Source organism: Mercenaria mercenaria, chromosome 12 (assembly GCF_021730395.1).
Source record: "Mercenaria mercenaria strain notata chromosome 12, MADL_Memer_1, whole genome shotgun sequence".
Classification (NCBI taxonomy): Eukaryota; Metazoa; Mollusca; class Bivalvia; order Venerida; family Veneridae; genus Mercenaria; species Mercenaria mercenaria.
The window spans coordinates 36,453,502-36,470,280 of record NC_069372.1 but is presented as its reverse complement, the minus strand read 5'-3'; the positions used below and the strand labels follow the sequence as shown (position 1 = coordinate 36,470,280).

Below are 16,779 nucleotides of genomic sequence, written 5' to 3'. Positions count from 1 at the left end.
CTTCTTGACGGCACGTGACCCACTTTCGAACTTGACCTAGATATCATCAAGATGAACATTCTGACCAATTTTTATAGAGATCTATTCACAAGTATGGCCTCTAGAGAGGTCACAAGGTTTTTCTATTTTTAGACCTAGTTTTTGACCGCACATGACCCTGTTTCGAACTTGACCTAGATATCATCAAGATGAACATTCAGACCAACTTTCATGAAGATCCGTTGAAAAATATGGCCTTTAGAGAGGTCACAAGGTTTTTCTATTATTTGACCTACTGACCTAGCTTTTGATGGCACATGACCCACTTTCAAACCTGACCTAGATGTCATCAAGATGAACATTCAGACCAACTTTCATACAGATCCCATGGAAAATATGGCTCTAGAGAGGTCACAAGGTTTTTCTATTATTTGACCTACTGACCTACTTTCTGATGGCATGTGACCCACTTTCGAACTTGACTTAGATATCATCAAGGTGAACATTCTGACCAATTTTCATGAAGATTTCATGAAATATATGGCCTCTAGAGAGGTCACAAGGTTTTTCTATTTTTAGACCTACTGACCTAGTTTTTGACCACAGTTAAATCAGTTTCGAACTTGACCTAGATATCATCAAGATGAACATTCAGACCAACTTTCATACAGATCCCATGAAAAATTTGGCCTTTAGAGAGGTCACAAGGTTTTTCTATTATCTGACCTATTGACCTAGTTTTTGATGGCACGTGACCCAGTTTCGAACTTGACCTAGATATCATCAAGGTGAACGTTCTGACCAATTTTCATCAAGATCTTGTGAAATATATGGCCTCTAGAAAGGTAACAAGGTTTTTCTATTTTTAGACCTACTGACCTAGTTTTTGATCGCACGTGACCCAGTTTCGAACTTGACCTAGATATCATCAAGGAGAACGTTCTGACCAACTTTCATGAAGATCTTGTGAAATATATGGCCTCTAGAGAGGTCACAAGGTTTTTCTATTTTTAGACCTACTGACCTAGTTTTTGATCGCACGTGACCCAGTTTCGAACTTGACCTAGATATCATCAAGGTGAACATTCTGATAAATTTTCATGAAGATCCATTGAAAATTATGGCCTCTAGAGAGGTCACAAGGTTTTTCTATTTTTAGACCTACTGACCTAGTTTTTCATGGCATGTGACCCAGTTTCGAACTTGACCTAGATATCATCAAGGTGAACATTCTGACCAAATTTCATAAAGATCCCACAAAAAATGTGACCTCTAGAGAGGTCACAAGCAAAAGTTTACGGACGCACGCACGCACGGACGCACGCACGGACGGACTGACGACGGACGCCGGACACTGCGCGATCACAAAAGCTCACCTTGTCACTTTGTGACAGGTGAGCTAAAAATAAGTTTCAAATCTATACGCCTTTAAGTAATAGCTGTATGCACTTCAGCCCTGTTTTTGAGAATTCGGGGAAAGGTACCGGGACCCTTTGAGGGGGGAAATTTACATCGCGAAACCCTTGGTTTGGGGAAAATGAAATGTGACAATGAAGAATATTAGCAAATTAATTTCATGAATAATCAACAGAAATCAAAGTAAGCACTGTTAGTTTAACAATTTATTTTACTCAAGTCAACAATTTTGAAGAGCAATGTCTCTTCTCTTGAGTTTAAAAATGTCTATAATGGCATCAATGTCAGTGTTCACAAGGTCCTTGTTCCAGCAAGGTTTACTAGTACTAGAACAAGCTTCAACCCCTGGTTTCTTGGCCGTAGGGGACTCACTCAAGTTAACCGGAGGCTGAGATTCACTGCCGGTCGAAGAAACGACATGAACAAGTGTTGATTCAGTGTTGTCGTCGGATTTTTCATTTGAACCTGACAGTGCTCCTTGCTTAAACAAAAGATCTATGCGTTTTGTTCCTTTTGCTACCGATTTATTTATTTTTTCACGTAACAGCGGGAATTATGAGACATTGTTTTGTATGACAACGAAACGTTTGATTTACTATAAAAAATAATAAGCACCTAGCGATGCCGAACTGACGCTTGTTTTCTATTCATAAACCTTAATAGCGCCTTGCGATATTGATCAATGACGTCATAGAAAGGTTTAAAAGTCGGCACATGAAAATATTATTGCGGGACGTAAAAAACGGGCAAAAATGTTTGAAATCGATTTTTTTTTTGCTTGGGGAAAATTTTCACAAGGCGGGGAAAAATATATACTTTTCAGGTTGGGGAATGGGGCCGAATATCGGCCCTAAAAACGGCATTAAAAAAAAGGGCTGTACTTTCACGCAAAACTTTAACCAGGATTTTCTTAGTCCAAAAGGGGGCATAATTTGGCCAAAATGCAGGTCAGAGTTATGGGACTTCATGCAATCAACTAGTTTTATAACCCCAAAGACACATGTGAAGTTTCAATTCAATATCTGCATTAGTTTTGGAGATAGTAACTTGCATGTAAAACTTTAACCATGATTTTTTAAGTCCAAAAGGGGGCATAATTTGCTCAAAATACATGTCAGAGTTATGGAACTTGATCCAGTGAGGTTGGTAATTGACCTAGAAAAAGAAAAAAAAAAGTTTCAAAGATATATGCCTTTAAATGATAGCTGTATGTACTTGCATGCAAAACTTTAACCAAGGTGTGACGCCGACGCAAGGGTGAGTAGAATAGCTAGACTATTCGAATAGTCGAGCTAATAACTTGACGGTCAGATTGTTGTATATTTGTGATGGGCAATCTAACCATCAAAACCTCGAAAGACCAAAATAAATTAACTAAATGGAGGATAAATCATAGTACAGTATGTAATGTTATTTGTTTTATAGCATGCACATACCGCCGTGTAGATGCGGTAAATGTAAATCATGTACAGTACATAAATAGGTATAAATCATCAGGAAATTCATAATTTTGGAAATCATTTGATAATTTTTACATAATTCAATGAGGAATTGAATCCACTTTTGATACATGTGTTCAAGTTTTATTTGAATTTATCTCATATTCGCAACAAAATCAGCATTTAAACCCAAATTCGCAGAGGTCGCGAAAGCCGTCGGACCGTCGGACATTTCCGGTAAATTTTGATCCGGTCCGGCATGATATATCAAGTTCACAAGACCGAGTGTCCGATAAAAATTGCAGGTCAATATGATAAAATAAGAAGAAAGTCCTCCACGATTTCGCGAAAGTTCGACTTTCATCATTAAATTGTAAAATGGAATCTCGAGAAATTGATGTCAAACTATATTTTAGTAAGCACTTGTTTCATTGGTACTTAAAATAGAAACAGTGGAAACTCCTCACGACGTCACGACAATTCTAAGAACGCGCGTTATCATTGGATGCGTACTAATCGTGGATGGTACTCGATTTATGTACGCGGGAACCAGACGGGAATTTCCAGAAATTCCGAGGTCATCTTTCTCTTTATATGTCAACATCAACGTGCCTCGGTGCAAACAACAGACTTGTGGGGTAAAAAACAGCGATGATATAGCAAATGAATATGAATAAAATCTGTAAAATTACTAAAAGATCCTTTGGAAGCAAAGAATGCAACCAAGAAGAATTCATAATTTTAACATGTCCAAAACATTGCGGAATGATACTAATTTCACTTGGGTAATGATTACATTTTACTCGGACTTTATCATAGACTCCCTGTGTAAAATCTCAAACTTTCAACTAAAATAAAAGATATAAATTGATATAATATTTTAATGAAACTTCAAAGTTTTGTTGTTTGTAGCATCATCTGGGGCATGTGCAGTGAGAAATCTTAATTTGATTTCTAAAATAGTGTGATATTTATTTCTAAAGTCACTATATGTTCATTGTAAATATACTTTGTTATACCCAAGTGGAAACTGGCAGGTACTCGAAAATGCAGCTGTCTGATTGGTCAATTAGAACCCCTAATGTACTGTGATGTCATGATAAAGTTATGAATAACAACAGACTCGTTTTGACTGAGTCTGTTCGCGAGAGGTAATGAAATGTGCAACATCTCTCACGCCCCCTAGCAACGGTTAAGCGGGACTCTAGATCTATTACACATATGTTGAATGGACTCCATGGTCCCAAAGGACCAGAAAATATAACAACACTGAATCCAAGTACAGGGAGACTTTTTACAGCCTGAAAACTTAATGTCTGAAATCTGTTTCAATTAATAAGTGGAAATAAACTTAAAGGATGTAATTTGTGTAATGCTGTCTATATAGACTATATATAAATACCAGTTTTAAAGATCAGATATCAAATTTATTAAAAAGAATTCGGTCTGGTAAAATATTATCCGGCCCTGTAAAAAAATCATGTTTACCAGACCGACTGTCCTGTGAATTTTTAGGGTCTTTCGTGAACACTGAATTCGCAGCGATGACAATTTCATCCAAAATATCCTCCACTATATTTTGGTCTTTCAAGTGTTTGGTGTGAGTGGAGATATAGCCAATACCAAAATGAACTCAAAATTTTGTGGGATCACGTCAATTAAGTTGGGCCTAGACTGTAGACACAGTTCCTGATAAATTTGCATGAAAATCAGATATAGAAAAATACCATCATATCTATCAAATCAATTGCTACTGAAAGTTTGTCTGAATTAGTGTCATTTCAAAAATGAAACTTCATTTTAATTACTTTAATGTCGCGGAAACACATGATACTCTTACAATAAATCCAGATATTTCAAAGTCTTAAATAATTCATGAATGAAACTTTACAATATGAAATAGTCATAGAAAAAATAAATAGAAATTACGATAAATCGGCATCTTTTAACAACTGGTTCACATAGGTTTCCATGTTTATTGAAAAAGTGGGAAAATTATAAAAAGCATAAGACAGCGGAAATGATCACTGCGCATGTTTCCTATTTGGAATGGCTAATAACCGGTATATGGTATATCCTAACTGAAAACAAGCTGGCAAACATTAAGCGAGCGAACGTTAACAGCGAACATTAATTTCTCCAGCAAACATTAAAAATTTCAGCGAACGTTAATTACTCCCCCTTGAAAATAACTGCCAGACAGTAAGTTATCCAACACAAAAAGTGACGAGCATTTTACGTGTTTTAGTAATGTATTCTAATATGCACGTCTATCGTGTTGTAATTATAAAAACACTATCAACAATTAAATATGATTTTATGCGAAATAGTTGTTTAAATCAATTATATATAGGTATAATAATTGACAGCACTAAACTGCGGCCCTGCAGCAGTTTATACGGTCCGCAAAGAAGCTTCTAGCAAAACAATCCTATCATTTTACAAATACACAAACAATTTAGACTGAGTAAGAAAGCATATTTGTTAAAAATAGTATTTAAAGATGTCCATTCTGCTCCAGTTGTTACCATTTTTCTCGTTTTAGCTATTAAAAGAATTCGGCAATTACTACGATGAACGGTTGTTGATATCATGTGATCCACGGTTCCACAGATCTATTAGAAATAGAAGACAACAGTGACATAAACATAAGCTTTCTACTATATGTTTCTTCTGCAATTTTCAGGTTCGGAGTGAATAAATAAAATCTATTTAAACTACGAACCCCTCAGAAGAGGTTTCTTTTGTTTGTTCGTATTTAAATTTATTTTAGTCGCCATCGGTAATCCATACGGGCGGAATACTCTAAGTAATCTTAATGGGAGGATAGTGCAAGATACAGAAGACGCCCCGATTCAAGAAGCTTCCCTGGTTCTTTAGTGTACCAGGTGTAAATCACTGTGGCACAGGACTCTGGTAATTTTCAGTTGAAGAAGCAGGGCTCGTACTCACGACCCCAGGTTTCGTAGTCAAACACTGTGTTACTGGACCACTGCGTCCGCTCTTACAGTTGAGGCTATCGCCGCAAATGCTAAAGTATAGAACCTCAGTCCTGGAAGGCGACCACTGACTAATAGGAGAGACTATAGGTTTTTATCTACATTTAGGCCCTACATCTACCAGGAAGGTCTAATACGTATCAGTTGTTCCAGCATCTACATATTCCGAATACAGTTCTCATTTGACTCGTCGTAGCACAGAATCTATTTAGTGTATCGTACCCCACTCCCACAAAAACCAAAAAAAAAAAAAAGAAAGAAACATATAGTATACGTACATGCGATCGGGAATCGGGAAAGAACGGAACGATAAAGAAAAAAGCAGCTACTTCCAGAAGCTCCAGAAATAAATAAAAAAAGTCGTACTTTCGAGAACACTGAAAGAAGAAGAAGAAAAAGAAGAAGAAGAAAAGAAAAACTTTTTTTCAGATTTCTCACTGACGCTGATGATATCTATACTGTAAACGCAAAGCGAAAGCTTTTACATACTGACATGGCCGGTTGATAATATTTGAGAAATTATCAGTATACGCCTTTTTACAGTCGTCAATAACGAAAGGTCGTATGTGTTGTCTGTTTGCTGTATAATAATTATTGTTGCATTCAAAATTATATAATATGCAATCTTAAAATGTTCCATATGCCAAATATGGCATTTTTCTTCAGTTGATATTTCAAAAACTGACCAAAAATGGGGCGTAAGTAACAGGTAAGACTAAATGTTATTAACAAAATGCCATTTTTGGCTTAATAAATAGGGTCACGCAATTATAATTTTATGTTCAGGCTGAGATTCCAAAAATGAAGGCCGTATCTTGGGGCCGTTAGTACATGCATGAAAATGTGTAATTAGTAACTAACAAATATTTGTGATAATATTATGCCCCCTTTCACCAATCATAGCTAAAAATCAGACAGACAGACAGACAGATAATTTTATTCACGTAAACTATACAGTTTTATGTGATACATGTATACATATAAATATTTGTCAACAAGAAGTCATGTAATGCGGGCAGTTTTAACAATAAGTAATTAGACGGAGGGTGGATAAAAGACATAATGTATATAAGACACATGTTCTAAAAATGTTTCTGAGTGATCATTAATACATTGAGAATGTATGATGTCAAGTATTACAATAAACTTGATCTTAAGGGTGATGCATAGTAAATAAACTTTGCTGAGTTGAGCATTATTCTATTCTTATCACATTTAAGGAGGTCAACGTATTTTTTAACACTTGGTCTAAGGTAATAATAAGGTTTGATATAAATATGCCTAATTACGTATTACTACAAAATTAATTAATTTGAAAAAAATAATAAAAAGTGTCCACTTCGCCAAAACGAACGAACGAACGAACGAACAAACAAAACAAAACGAAACAAACAAACAAGAAATTAAAAGCTATATGTGTGTGTGTCAAATGTATGTTTTAAAAACAAAGAGAAAATACATGATTGCAAGTGAATGGCTGTATTACATGTCATCACATTTAATTCATCGTAGCAGTATTTAATTCGTACTTCATAGCAAAGTGAACTACTATATCTTGCAGTACATGCGTGATAATGTTACTATTGGGACTTTTTTGATTCCATTGATGTTAAAGCTTAGAATCAGGGAAGATCGCCGGAACGTTATTGAAAAGGGTGTTTAAAAACAATCTTGATACTTCAAAATGATTCAGTCGGAGAAATTATTATACCACGAACCCATTTGACTTGTCGTTGCTCAATATCAGAAACCTTAAAGCTACTCGTCCAGTTTGTATGAAATGTTTCAACAGGTTCCTTTCCACAAACTTTGACATAGAACGGATCTGGACGTATGACAGAGAAAAATGATAAAATGTGTGAAAATAACTGTAAGACATTGGAAAAAAGCGAGAAGAATGTTGACTTTCTGCGTTATTTCAAAAGCGTTACAACGGTTTGCTCCCTTCTACACATTATTTTTGGAAGTTTACTAGAATATCTTGCAAAATTGTTATGTCAACAAGTTTGTATCACTGGGAATTTAATAACACCACATTTAAAAAATGTTCCCTTAAAATGTATGAACGAGTCTCTTTAAAGCCATGGTCTGTTTCGAGAAGAATTCTATTTCTATTTCTATTTCTATCTTAGGACTGTAGTAGGAGTACATGGCGAAAATGATAATATAAGAAAATGTTTATCATTCGTACCATTGTCCCTTTTGATCCGTCATTGCTTAAAATAAGTGAATTGTGTCCGACTTATCTAGGAAAACACGAAAATTTCAAGTGGAAAGCTATATCGTGGGTTTGGAGCCCATAAGAGAGACTTTGAAATGGTTCAGTAGGAGGCATTTTTTTTACCACGAACCACTCTTACCTGTCGTAATGCAGTGGTATATCTAGCAGAACGTCAAACATTACGCTAGACGACGCCATGTTCTAAGCGTTGCCGGTAAACAGCTTAATTTCGCATCAAGTTTTTTTTTTCCTCATATGTAAACAGTAATATATCTTCTTGTAATTAATGAAAAGAGTGGATATATTTTCTGATATGTATTATTTTCCACCAAAGCCAAAATGAACGCCTTGAAGCAGAATGTAAATACTTACTTATGAATACAGATAAAATATAGCTAAGATTTTGTCAGCATTTGAGCGTATTCGTATCTAACACTCAGATAAAAACTTCCACTGTTTTAATCAGTATGTGTATCTTTTTTTTTTCAAATTTGAATAACGTGAATATTGTAGCTGGATATAGCCGCTAAATTGCTGTCATTTTCAACTTTAGCATGAAACAAAACCGGGTGAAATGAATGAACTGAAGACTGAGATATGTAAGATCGATGCCGATTCCAAACTAACTTTGACGCAAAAATTTAGAAATTTAGAACCCTGGTCCATTGAAACGTGACCTCTCAGGGTCACTATTAAAAAATAATAAAAAAGCAGAAAAAAAGGGAAAAGGAAAAAAAACAGAAACAAGGAAATAAAAAGGAAAAAAGGTAGGTATTTAATTTGAATAAACAGAAGGGTAGTGGGGAAGTGATAACAATGTAATTTCGCGTTTTTATCGTAACTATACTTGATTCGTCTTTGTTTCATACATAAAATAATACAATCATATCTTTTTAACACAGAACAAAAAAAAAATGTTTGAGCTTGCGTTCGCCTGTCAATCGAGCGATCATAGGTTCGGTGCCCGGTGCAGTCACCATCCTATGGTGGCTGATTTCTGCCACATCACCTTTTCAACCCGCAACCCTGCAGAGCGAAAACACGAGAATTAATAAATTAAAATGGCGGGTACGCGGGGCGAAAAGTCGCTATTTAGCGGGGACGTCGAGCCAAAACACGATAATTAGCGGGGTCGCAGGGCGAAAAGTCGACATTTAGATAGTGCTAGTTATCGTGGTTTCGGTCTGCACCCTCGCCAATTTAAATACTAAATCTTGACTTTCACCCCACACCCCCGACAATTAGCGAGTTTTCGCCCCGCGCACCGCTACTGTAATGCTTAAATTTCGCCTCTTCTCCCCGCGATCTCGTGTTACACGGCTTTTATGTAAAACATATGTGCAGAATTATAGAAAAAATCCTTTCTTTTAAATAATTTTCTGAAGATGTGTCGCTTTGTGATCAGTTTGTGCAGAAGCAACAATTAAGTGTACACATCATGTTCCTTAGGGATACATGTAGTTACTTTTTAACTCATGTGAGCACAAAGTACACATGGTGAGTTATTGAGATCGGTCAATGTCCGTCGTCCGTCATCAGTCCGACCGTTAATCTGTCCAGAATTTCATAAAACAACACCTAAACTGCCGATTTGATTTTGACAAAACTTCACAGGAATGATCCTTGGGTGGGTCTTTTTCAAAGTTGTTCAAATGGTTCCAGTCCATTGCACAACTAGGTCACAGGAGCTAAAATAGATTTTTAACTGAACATTTTAAAAATCTTCTTGTTTGAAACCACAAGGCCTAGGCCTTTGATATTTGATGTGAAACATTGCTGAATTCAATGTATGCCCCGGCCGTGGAGTCCCAAGTTATACATAGACTTTATAGGTAAAAACTTTATAAAGTCTTCTTGCCTGAAACTGCAATGCCTTGGGGTTTTTTTTATATTTAGTATGTTGCATTGCCTGGTGGTCCTCTTCCAAGCTTGTACAAATTATGCCCCTGGGGTGAAAAGTGGCCTCGCCCGGGTCATCCCAAATTTTCCATAGATTTTTTCTTATAGAAAAAAAACTTTTAAAATATTCTTGTCTGAAAGTTCAAGGCCTAGGCCTTTGATATGTGGTATGTAGCATTGCCTAGTGGTCCCAAGACAAGTTGTTCCAATTATGCCCCTAGGGTGAAAAGAGGCTCCACCTAGAGGCACTTATTTACATAGAACAAAAAGCTCTTATAGATCGGCAGTGCTTGGGCCTAGGACTCATAAACTAATAGGGAGGTTTGACCTGAAGAGTAGATGACCTTTAAGTCAAAGGTCAAGGCCACTGTGCGCTTTAGTACCAGAAAACCTTATAACTGTACAATGCTTACGACTATGACCCTCAAACTTAGTAGGAATGCTGGCCCCGAGGGCAAAGGGCATAATAAAGGTCACCATGACCTTTAGTAACAAAAAGATTGATAACTCTGCATCGCTTGGTCCTATGACCATAAAACTTCGTAGATGACCATAAGGCCAAAGCCCACAGTCAAACACATGTGCTCAACATTCTTCAAAATAATTTTAGAACATACCCCAGGCTGACCTTTATCATGACCTTTTATGTTTTGGTTACTTGAATAACATGATTCAGGTGAACGATATAGGACCACCATGACCGTCTTGTTTGTCCTCGCGCTGCGAAAAGTTAAAACTATTAGATAAGTAAAACGGTTGGGTCGCTAATTAGCGAGGTCGCGGGACGAACATGCTAAATTTAAGCATTACAATGGCGGGGTACTGGGCGAAATCTCGCTAATTGCATGGGTTTCGGGCCGAAATTGAGATTTAGTAACTAAAATAGCGAGGGCGCGGGACGAAAACCCGATAATTACCGCTCTTTAAGTGTCAAGTTTTCGCACCGCGAACCCGACAATTATCGCGTTTTCGCTCCGCGCCCCCGCTAAATAACGAGCTTCGCCACGCGCCCCCGCCATTTTAACTTGTTAATTCTCGCGTTTTAGCCCGGCGGGGTATTGGGGGGCTAAAACGTAAAATGGCAGAAATCAGTCACCATACTATCCGTGATTAATATTTTTCATTGGGACAGTTGCAAGGTGCTATGGAAAACAGTTTAGTTCTTGTAAAATAAAATGTTGACGAAAAAGGGCGTAAAATCCCAAAACATTTGTTATTGCTGGCTAATTCTGACTTTCTTAGGCCCTCTGCTATTTCTCATCTTTATTAATGATATTGTACATGAAATACGATCCTGTATCAATCTAAAACACTAGCCTTTATGTAATAGTAGAACAACCTGATTCAGCCGCAACTCTTCTCCAGTCTGATATCCAGACAATCACACGTTAAAAATGTACGGACATGAAATAAATTTATAACTTATTGCACTTATGTATTTGAAAACCATTGTTTTGGTGTTAGGTCGTTTCTCACCAACCTTCCAGTTATGTCACGGAAAGAGTTGAAATGGAATTAAACCAAATACGAAAAATTATTAAATAACGCAACAATCTGAAAATTAATCCTACAAACAGGCAATTGAAGGAATCTAATAATCTTATTTTATCTAAAAACATTTCAGGAACATTTTCAGAAACCTAAAATATCTATGGAGGAGAGAACGAGCAGCAAGATGTTTAATAAGACGTGTAACATGCATTCAGATCTACAGGTGTGACAATAAAAGTTGGAAAGAAGCCGGAAAATGGCTTACAAAATTAGAATACGCTTAAACTGAAATTTATATTGTTGATAACTTTTGTTGTGATTAACATTTTTTTTCTCTTAAAATACAAACAGTTCTTTCTGAAATTTTGATGCACAAAATCTTCGCATGAAAGTTGGTGGGGAGACTGGGATTTAAGACAATACAGCGAAAACTTAAGAGACCCCCGTATTAAATGAAAAATAATAACTTTTTTCAATTGAATGGACGCCCCGAAACTAAATTAATCGCCATAAAAACGGCAACGTCACAACTATTTTAGGGCTAGGCTAAAATGTGATTTTCGAAGCAATTTGCGTAAAAAATGTGCATTTGACCATTCTGTTACTAGATACCTAGTTTGTCGCACAAGAGCTTTGTAGCTCGTGTTATATGTTGGATTATATGCGACATTAAATAAAGCTTACCCTTACCTTTACCTGATAATTATACAATCCCAATATTTTTGTCCTAAATACCATTAGATGTAACTGTGTTTTATGTTGTTTTATTATCAAAATTACTCTAAATACAAATTTGATATCTTATTTACATTTAGGTGTTAAGGTTAATAATAGCCTATTATCAAGTCGCAAAAGTGCTCATAACAACGTTATATTTTTTTTCATTTACAATAAGTGTAATGTATTCAACACTGAAAATTTGTGAACTTGACAATTATTTACTAGTAAAATTGTAAAGTGTTGGGGAGGGGGAGGGCGATGAGGGTGGGGTAAGGCAAATGTCCCGTTTTAGAAATAAGCACTGTGATGTGTGTGTGGGGAGAGGGGGGGGGGAGTGAAAATGTCCTATCTTCCAGTTCAACTGGGGCAGGGCAAATATCCAGCAGTCCAGTTTCTCATGAAGTGAGGATAGGGTGGGGTGTGCGGTGGTGGGGCAAATGTCCTTTGGGGGTCCGGTGGCAAGTGTCCTGATCCGTTCTGTGGTAGTAGCTCCCAACTTCTCTACATGAAACATGATTTCTGGGTGACCAAGTGTAGTACTTAGCATAGCATACTGTATATATAGAAATACATTTGAAATCACCATAGTGATGGTGATGATAATGCTTGGATACTTGGACATGTATTCATACAAATGTTAAATGTTGTGGAAACATGCGACCTTTTTCACCTTTCCAATTCGGTTTCGGCATAAGTTAAAGCTTTATAAAGGAAGGAAACGACTATAAAACTTGCTTATAAAGGCTACGATCTGCTCTGAATTCGTTTAACCATAAAAGTGTAAACATGTGTGGAGGGATCACCTGTCAAGAAAGACCACTTTTTTATTTCCCAAGTGTGGTCTTTATACTAGACAGATTTGACTGTTTATGTGAAAACTTTTAGCTGTAATGCATTCTTTACTTTTTTGGTTCGGTTCTTTTCCATTTCGGACTATGGTAAAAGATCTTCATGCAGCCACAGCGGGCAACTGATTGCCTCTAAAACCGTCTCTCAGTCGAGTTATTATCCAGTGACAGTTAACCCAAACCTTTCAACAGAACTGACAAATAAATACTTTTTAAGGTCAGTTGCGTATATTGCAGGTAGGTATATCCTCTTCAACACATCATTAGCAGGGTGATGAACAAATCAAATACAATGCATGTAGGCAAATAGCTTGCATTATTTCAAAACAAGACGCAAAGAGAAAATGCATCAATATATTGATACAAAAAGAAACTTGAAATAATTAAAGAAACGAATGGACAGGGATTCCTCGAAAAGAACTGGACCGATATAAAGTAACATTGCTGGAAGTCATTAGCCTTTCACTTGTCACCTTCATTCAATACTAGCCGCTCTCCGGAGTTGAGGGGACAAGTAGGACAAGTAGGACAAGCATTTCGACCCTCGTAGGAGTGGACCTTTAGTCAACAGTAAAACTTTATAAACAAACTTAAGGCATGTAATCAATAGACAATATTGACTTTGTACCATAGATCTACCCAAAGATGGAACTTTAAATAGTGAATGTCAAGTATAATGATTTTCATTATTTTGCATTGTTCTTATTTTTTTTTTTTTGTATTTTTTTTTTTGTTGTTGTTGTTGTTTTTAGTTAAACGTAACACCGGTGCAATTAAAGGTCATATGGCGACTTTCAAGATTTTTGGTGGTAGAAGAAGACCAAAGGTGCCTCTCCCTGCATTATTTCATCACGAACTGGAACCTAGGTAGAACCAACGACCTTTGGAAGCCAGCTGAATGGGTACCTCACATGAAGAATTTAAAACCCTCGAGCGAAGCTCGAACTCACATCGACAAGAGGCAAGTGATTAGAAGTCTGCGACTTGAATCAATCGGCCACGAAGGCTCCTTCATTATATTGCAAACCTGATCGTAAAAATGTATACATACCAAAATATCATCCATTTTGCCATTACAATTTCCTCGTTAACTCAAAGTATCCAGTATCAGTGACTTTTGATATTTCCTAATAGAAGCTGAAGCTTTTACGAGACATATTACCATGACTAGGACAAGGTGGGTAAATGAGGGCTGTCACATACGAGTAATGAACATTTACCAGATATCAAAATGACGCAAGCACATCTAGTGAGTTCGAAAACTTACGATATGTGTTTCTCGTTCGTACCAAATATATCAAGTTTCAGACTTTTGAGCTACGGCGCAACAGATATCAGAAAAGAGAAACATGTATACACGAGTTCATTACAAACCGTAAGCAAACGAAATAACCGTTTTACGTCCCTGTTGTGAGTTCCAGACCCAAGATACAGCTATAAGCCTGGGCTCCTCTTGTCCGTCTTTGAACACCCTTTCGATACATACCCGGTTGTAGGGGGGCACACTTCCTGGGTTCTGAGCTACGGCGCACCAAAGGGGGCCAAGGAGGCCCATTTTGTCTCCGACACTGTCCCTTTCACGACCCTGCTGTCAGTTCCAGACCCAAGATACAGCTATAAGCCTGGGCTCCTCTTGTCCGTCTTTGAACACCCTTTCGATACATACCCGGTTTTTGGGGGGCACACTTCCTGGGTTCTGAGCTACGGCGCACCAAAGGGGGCCAAGGAGGCCCATTTTGTCTCCGACACTGTCCCTTTCACGACCCTGCTGTCAGTTCCAGACCCAAGATACAGCTATAAGCCTGGGCTCCTCTTGTCCGTCTTTGAACACCCTTTCGATACATACCCGGTTTTAGGGGGGCACACTTCCTGGGTTCTGAGCTACGGCGCACCAAAGGGGGCCAAGGAGGCCCATTTTGTCTCCGACACTGTCCCTTTCACGACCCTGCTGTCAGTTCCAGACCCAAGATACAGCTATAAGCCTGGGCTCCTCTTGTCCGTCTTTGAACACCCTTTCGATACATACCCGGTTTTAGGGGGGCACACTTCCTGGGTTCTGAGCTACGGCGCACCAAAGGGGGCCAAGGAGGCCCATTTTGTCTCCGACACTGTCCCTTTCACGACCCTGCTGTCAGTTCCAGACCCAAGATACAGCTATAAGCCTGGGCTCCTCTTGTCCGTCTTTGAACACCCTTTCGATACATACCCGGTTTTAGGGGGGCACACTTCCTGGGTTCTGAGCTACGGCGCACCAAAGGGGGCCAAGGAGGCCCATTTTGTCTCCGACACTGTCCCTTTCACGACCCTGCTGTCAGTTCCAGACCCAAGATACAGCTATAAGCCTGGGCTCTCTTGTCCGTCTTTGAACACCCTTTCGATACATACCCGGTTTTAGGGGGGCACACTTCCTGGGTTCTGAGCTACGGCGCACCCAAAGGGGGCCAAGGAGGCCCATTTTGTCTCCGACACTGTCCCTTTCACGACCCTGCTGTCAGTTCCAGACCCAAGATACAGCTATAAGCCTGGGCTCCTCTTGTCCGTCTTTGAACACCCTTTCGATACATACCCGGTTTTAGGGGGGCACACTTCCTGGGTTCTGAGCTACGGCGCACCAAAGGGGGCCAAGGAGGCCCATTTTGTCTCCGACACTGTCCCTTTCACGACCCTGCTGTCAGTTCCAGACCCAAGATACAGCTATAAGCCTGGGCTCCTCTTGTCCGTCTTTGAACACCCTTTCGATACATACCCGGTTTTAGGGGGGCACACTTCCTGGGTTCTGAGCTACGGCGCACCAAAGGGGGCCAAGGAGGCCCATTTCGTCTCCGACACTGTCCCTTTCACGACCCTGCTGTCAGTTCCAGACCCAAGATACAGCTATAAGCCTGGGCTCCTCTTGTCCGTCTTTGAACACCCTTTCGATACATACCCGGTTTTAGGGGGGCACACTTCCTGGGTTCTGAGCTACGGCGCACCAAAGGGGGCCAAGGAGGCCCATTTCGTCTCCGACACTGTCCCTTTCACGACCCTGCTGTCAGTTCCAGACCCAAGATACAGCTATAAGCCTGGGCTCCTCTTGTCCGTCTTTGAACACCCTTTCGATACATACCCGGTTTAGGGGGGCACACTTCCTGGGTTCTGAGCTACGGCGCACCAAAGGGGGCCAAGGAGGCCCATTTCGTCTCCGACACTGTCCCTTTCACGACCCTGCTGTCAGTTCCAGACCCAAGATACAGCTATAAGCCTGGGCTCCTCTTGTCCGTCTTTGAACACCCTTTCGATACATACCGGTTTTAGGGGGGCACACTTCCTGGGTTCTGAGCTACGGCGCACCAAAGGGGGCCAAGGAGGCCCATTTTGTCTCCGACACTGTCCCTTTCACGACCCTGCTAACAGTTCCTTCCTTATTTGATATCAACATTCTAAGACAGTTAATTGGAGCTTTTTATAAATATGATGATACTTTTATCTTCTGATATAACGTTTAATAAATCACCCTACTACCTTTTTTTTCAGATAATTTGTCTGGTTGGTATATGCATGTATAATATGTCTTGAACTGTCGCTGTGGTTTTTTTTCTTCTTTTACAAATCTTCTCCATGACAATATGATAAAGTATAATGCGTCTGAAATCATTCGTCCTCCACTTCTGATATTTTATGTTGGGAAGTTGGCTTTTACTTGTGGGGAACAGGTTAGTGTTGGTATAGAATATATGAACACTGTTTATGTTAACTGCTTTCCGTTACAAGACTGAAATACCGTTGAA

At 38.8% G+C, this 16,779-nt stretch overlaps 1 protein-coding gene across 3 annotated transcripts in view; it reads right to left on the bottom strand.

The window, feature by feature from the left end:
• Positions 1-16,779, bottom strand: part of LOC123534328 (nucleolar protein dao-5-like) — a 95,779-nt gene that overhangs the window by 18,430 nt on the left and 60,570 nt on the right. For 2 of the 3 annotated variants that reach the window (XM_053519685.1, XM_053519687.1), the window contains exon 1: positions 4,764-4,870. The exons of the other annotated variant lie outside the window; for it this stretch is intronic. In XM_053519685.1, the coding sequence (XP_053375660.1) occupies positions 4,764-4,807 (44 nt within the window). In that variant the 5' untranslated portion in view covers positions 4,808-4,870. Of the gene's footprint in view, positions 1-4,763; positions 4,871-16,779 lie in introns of those variants that run through there. 3 annotated transcript variants of the gene reach the window in all.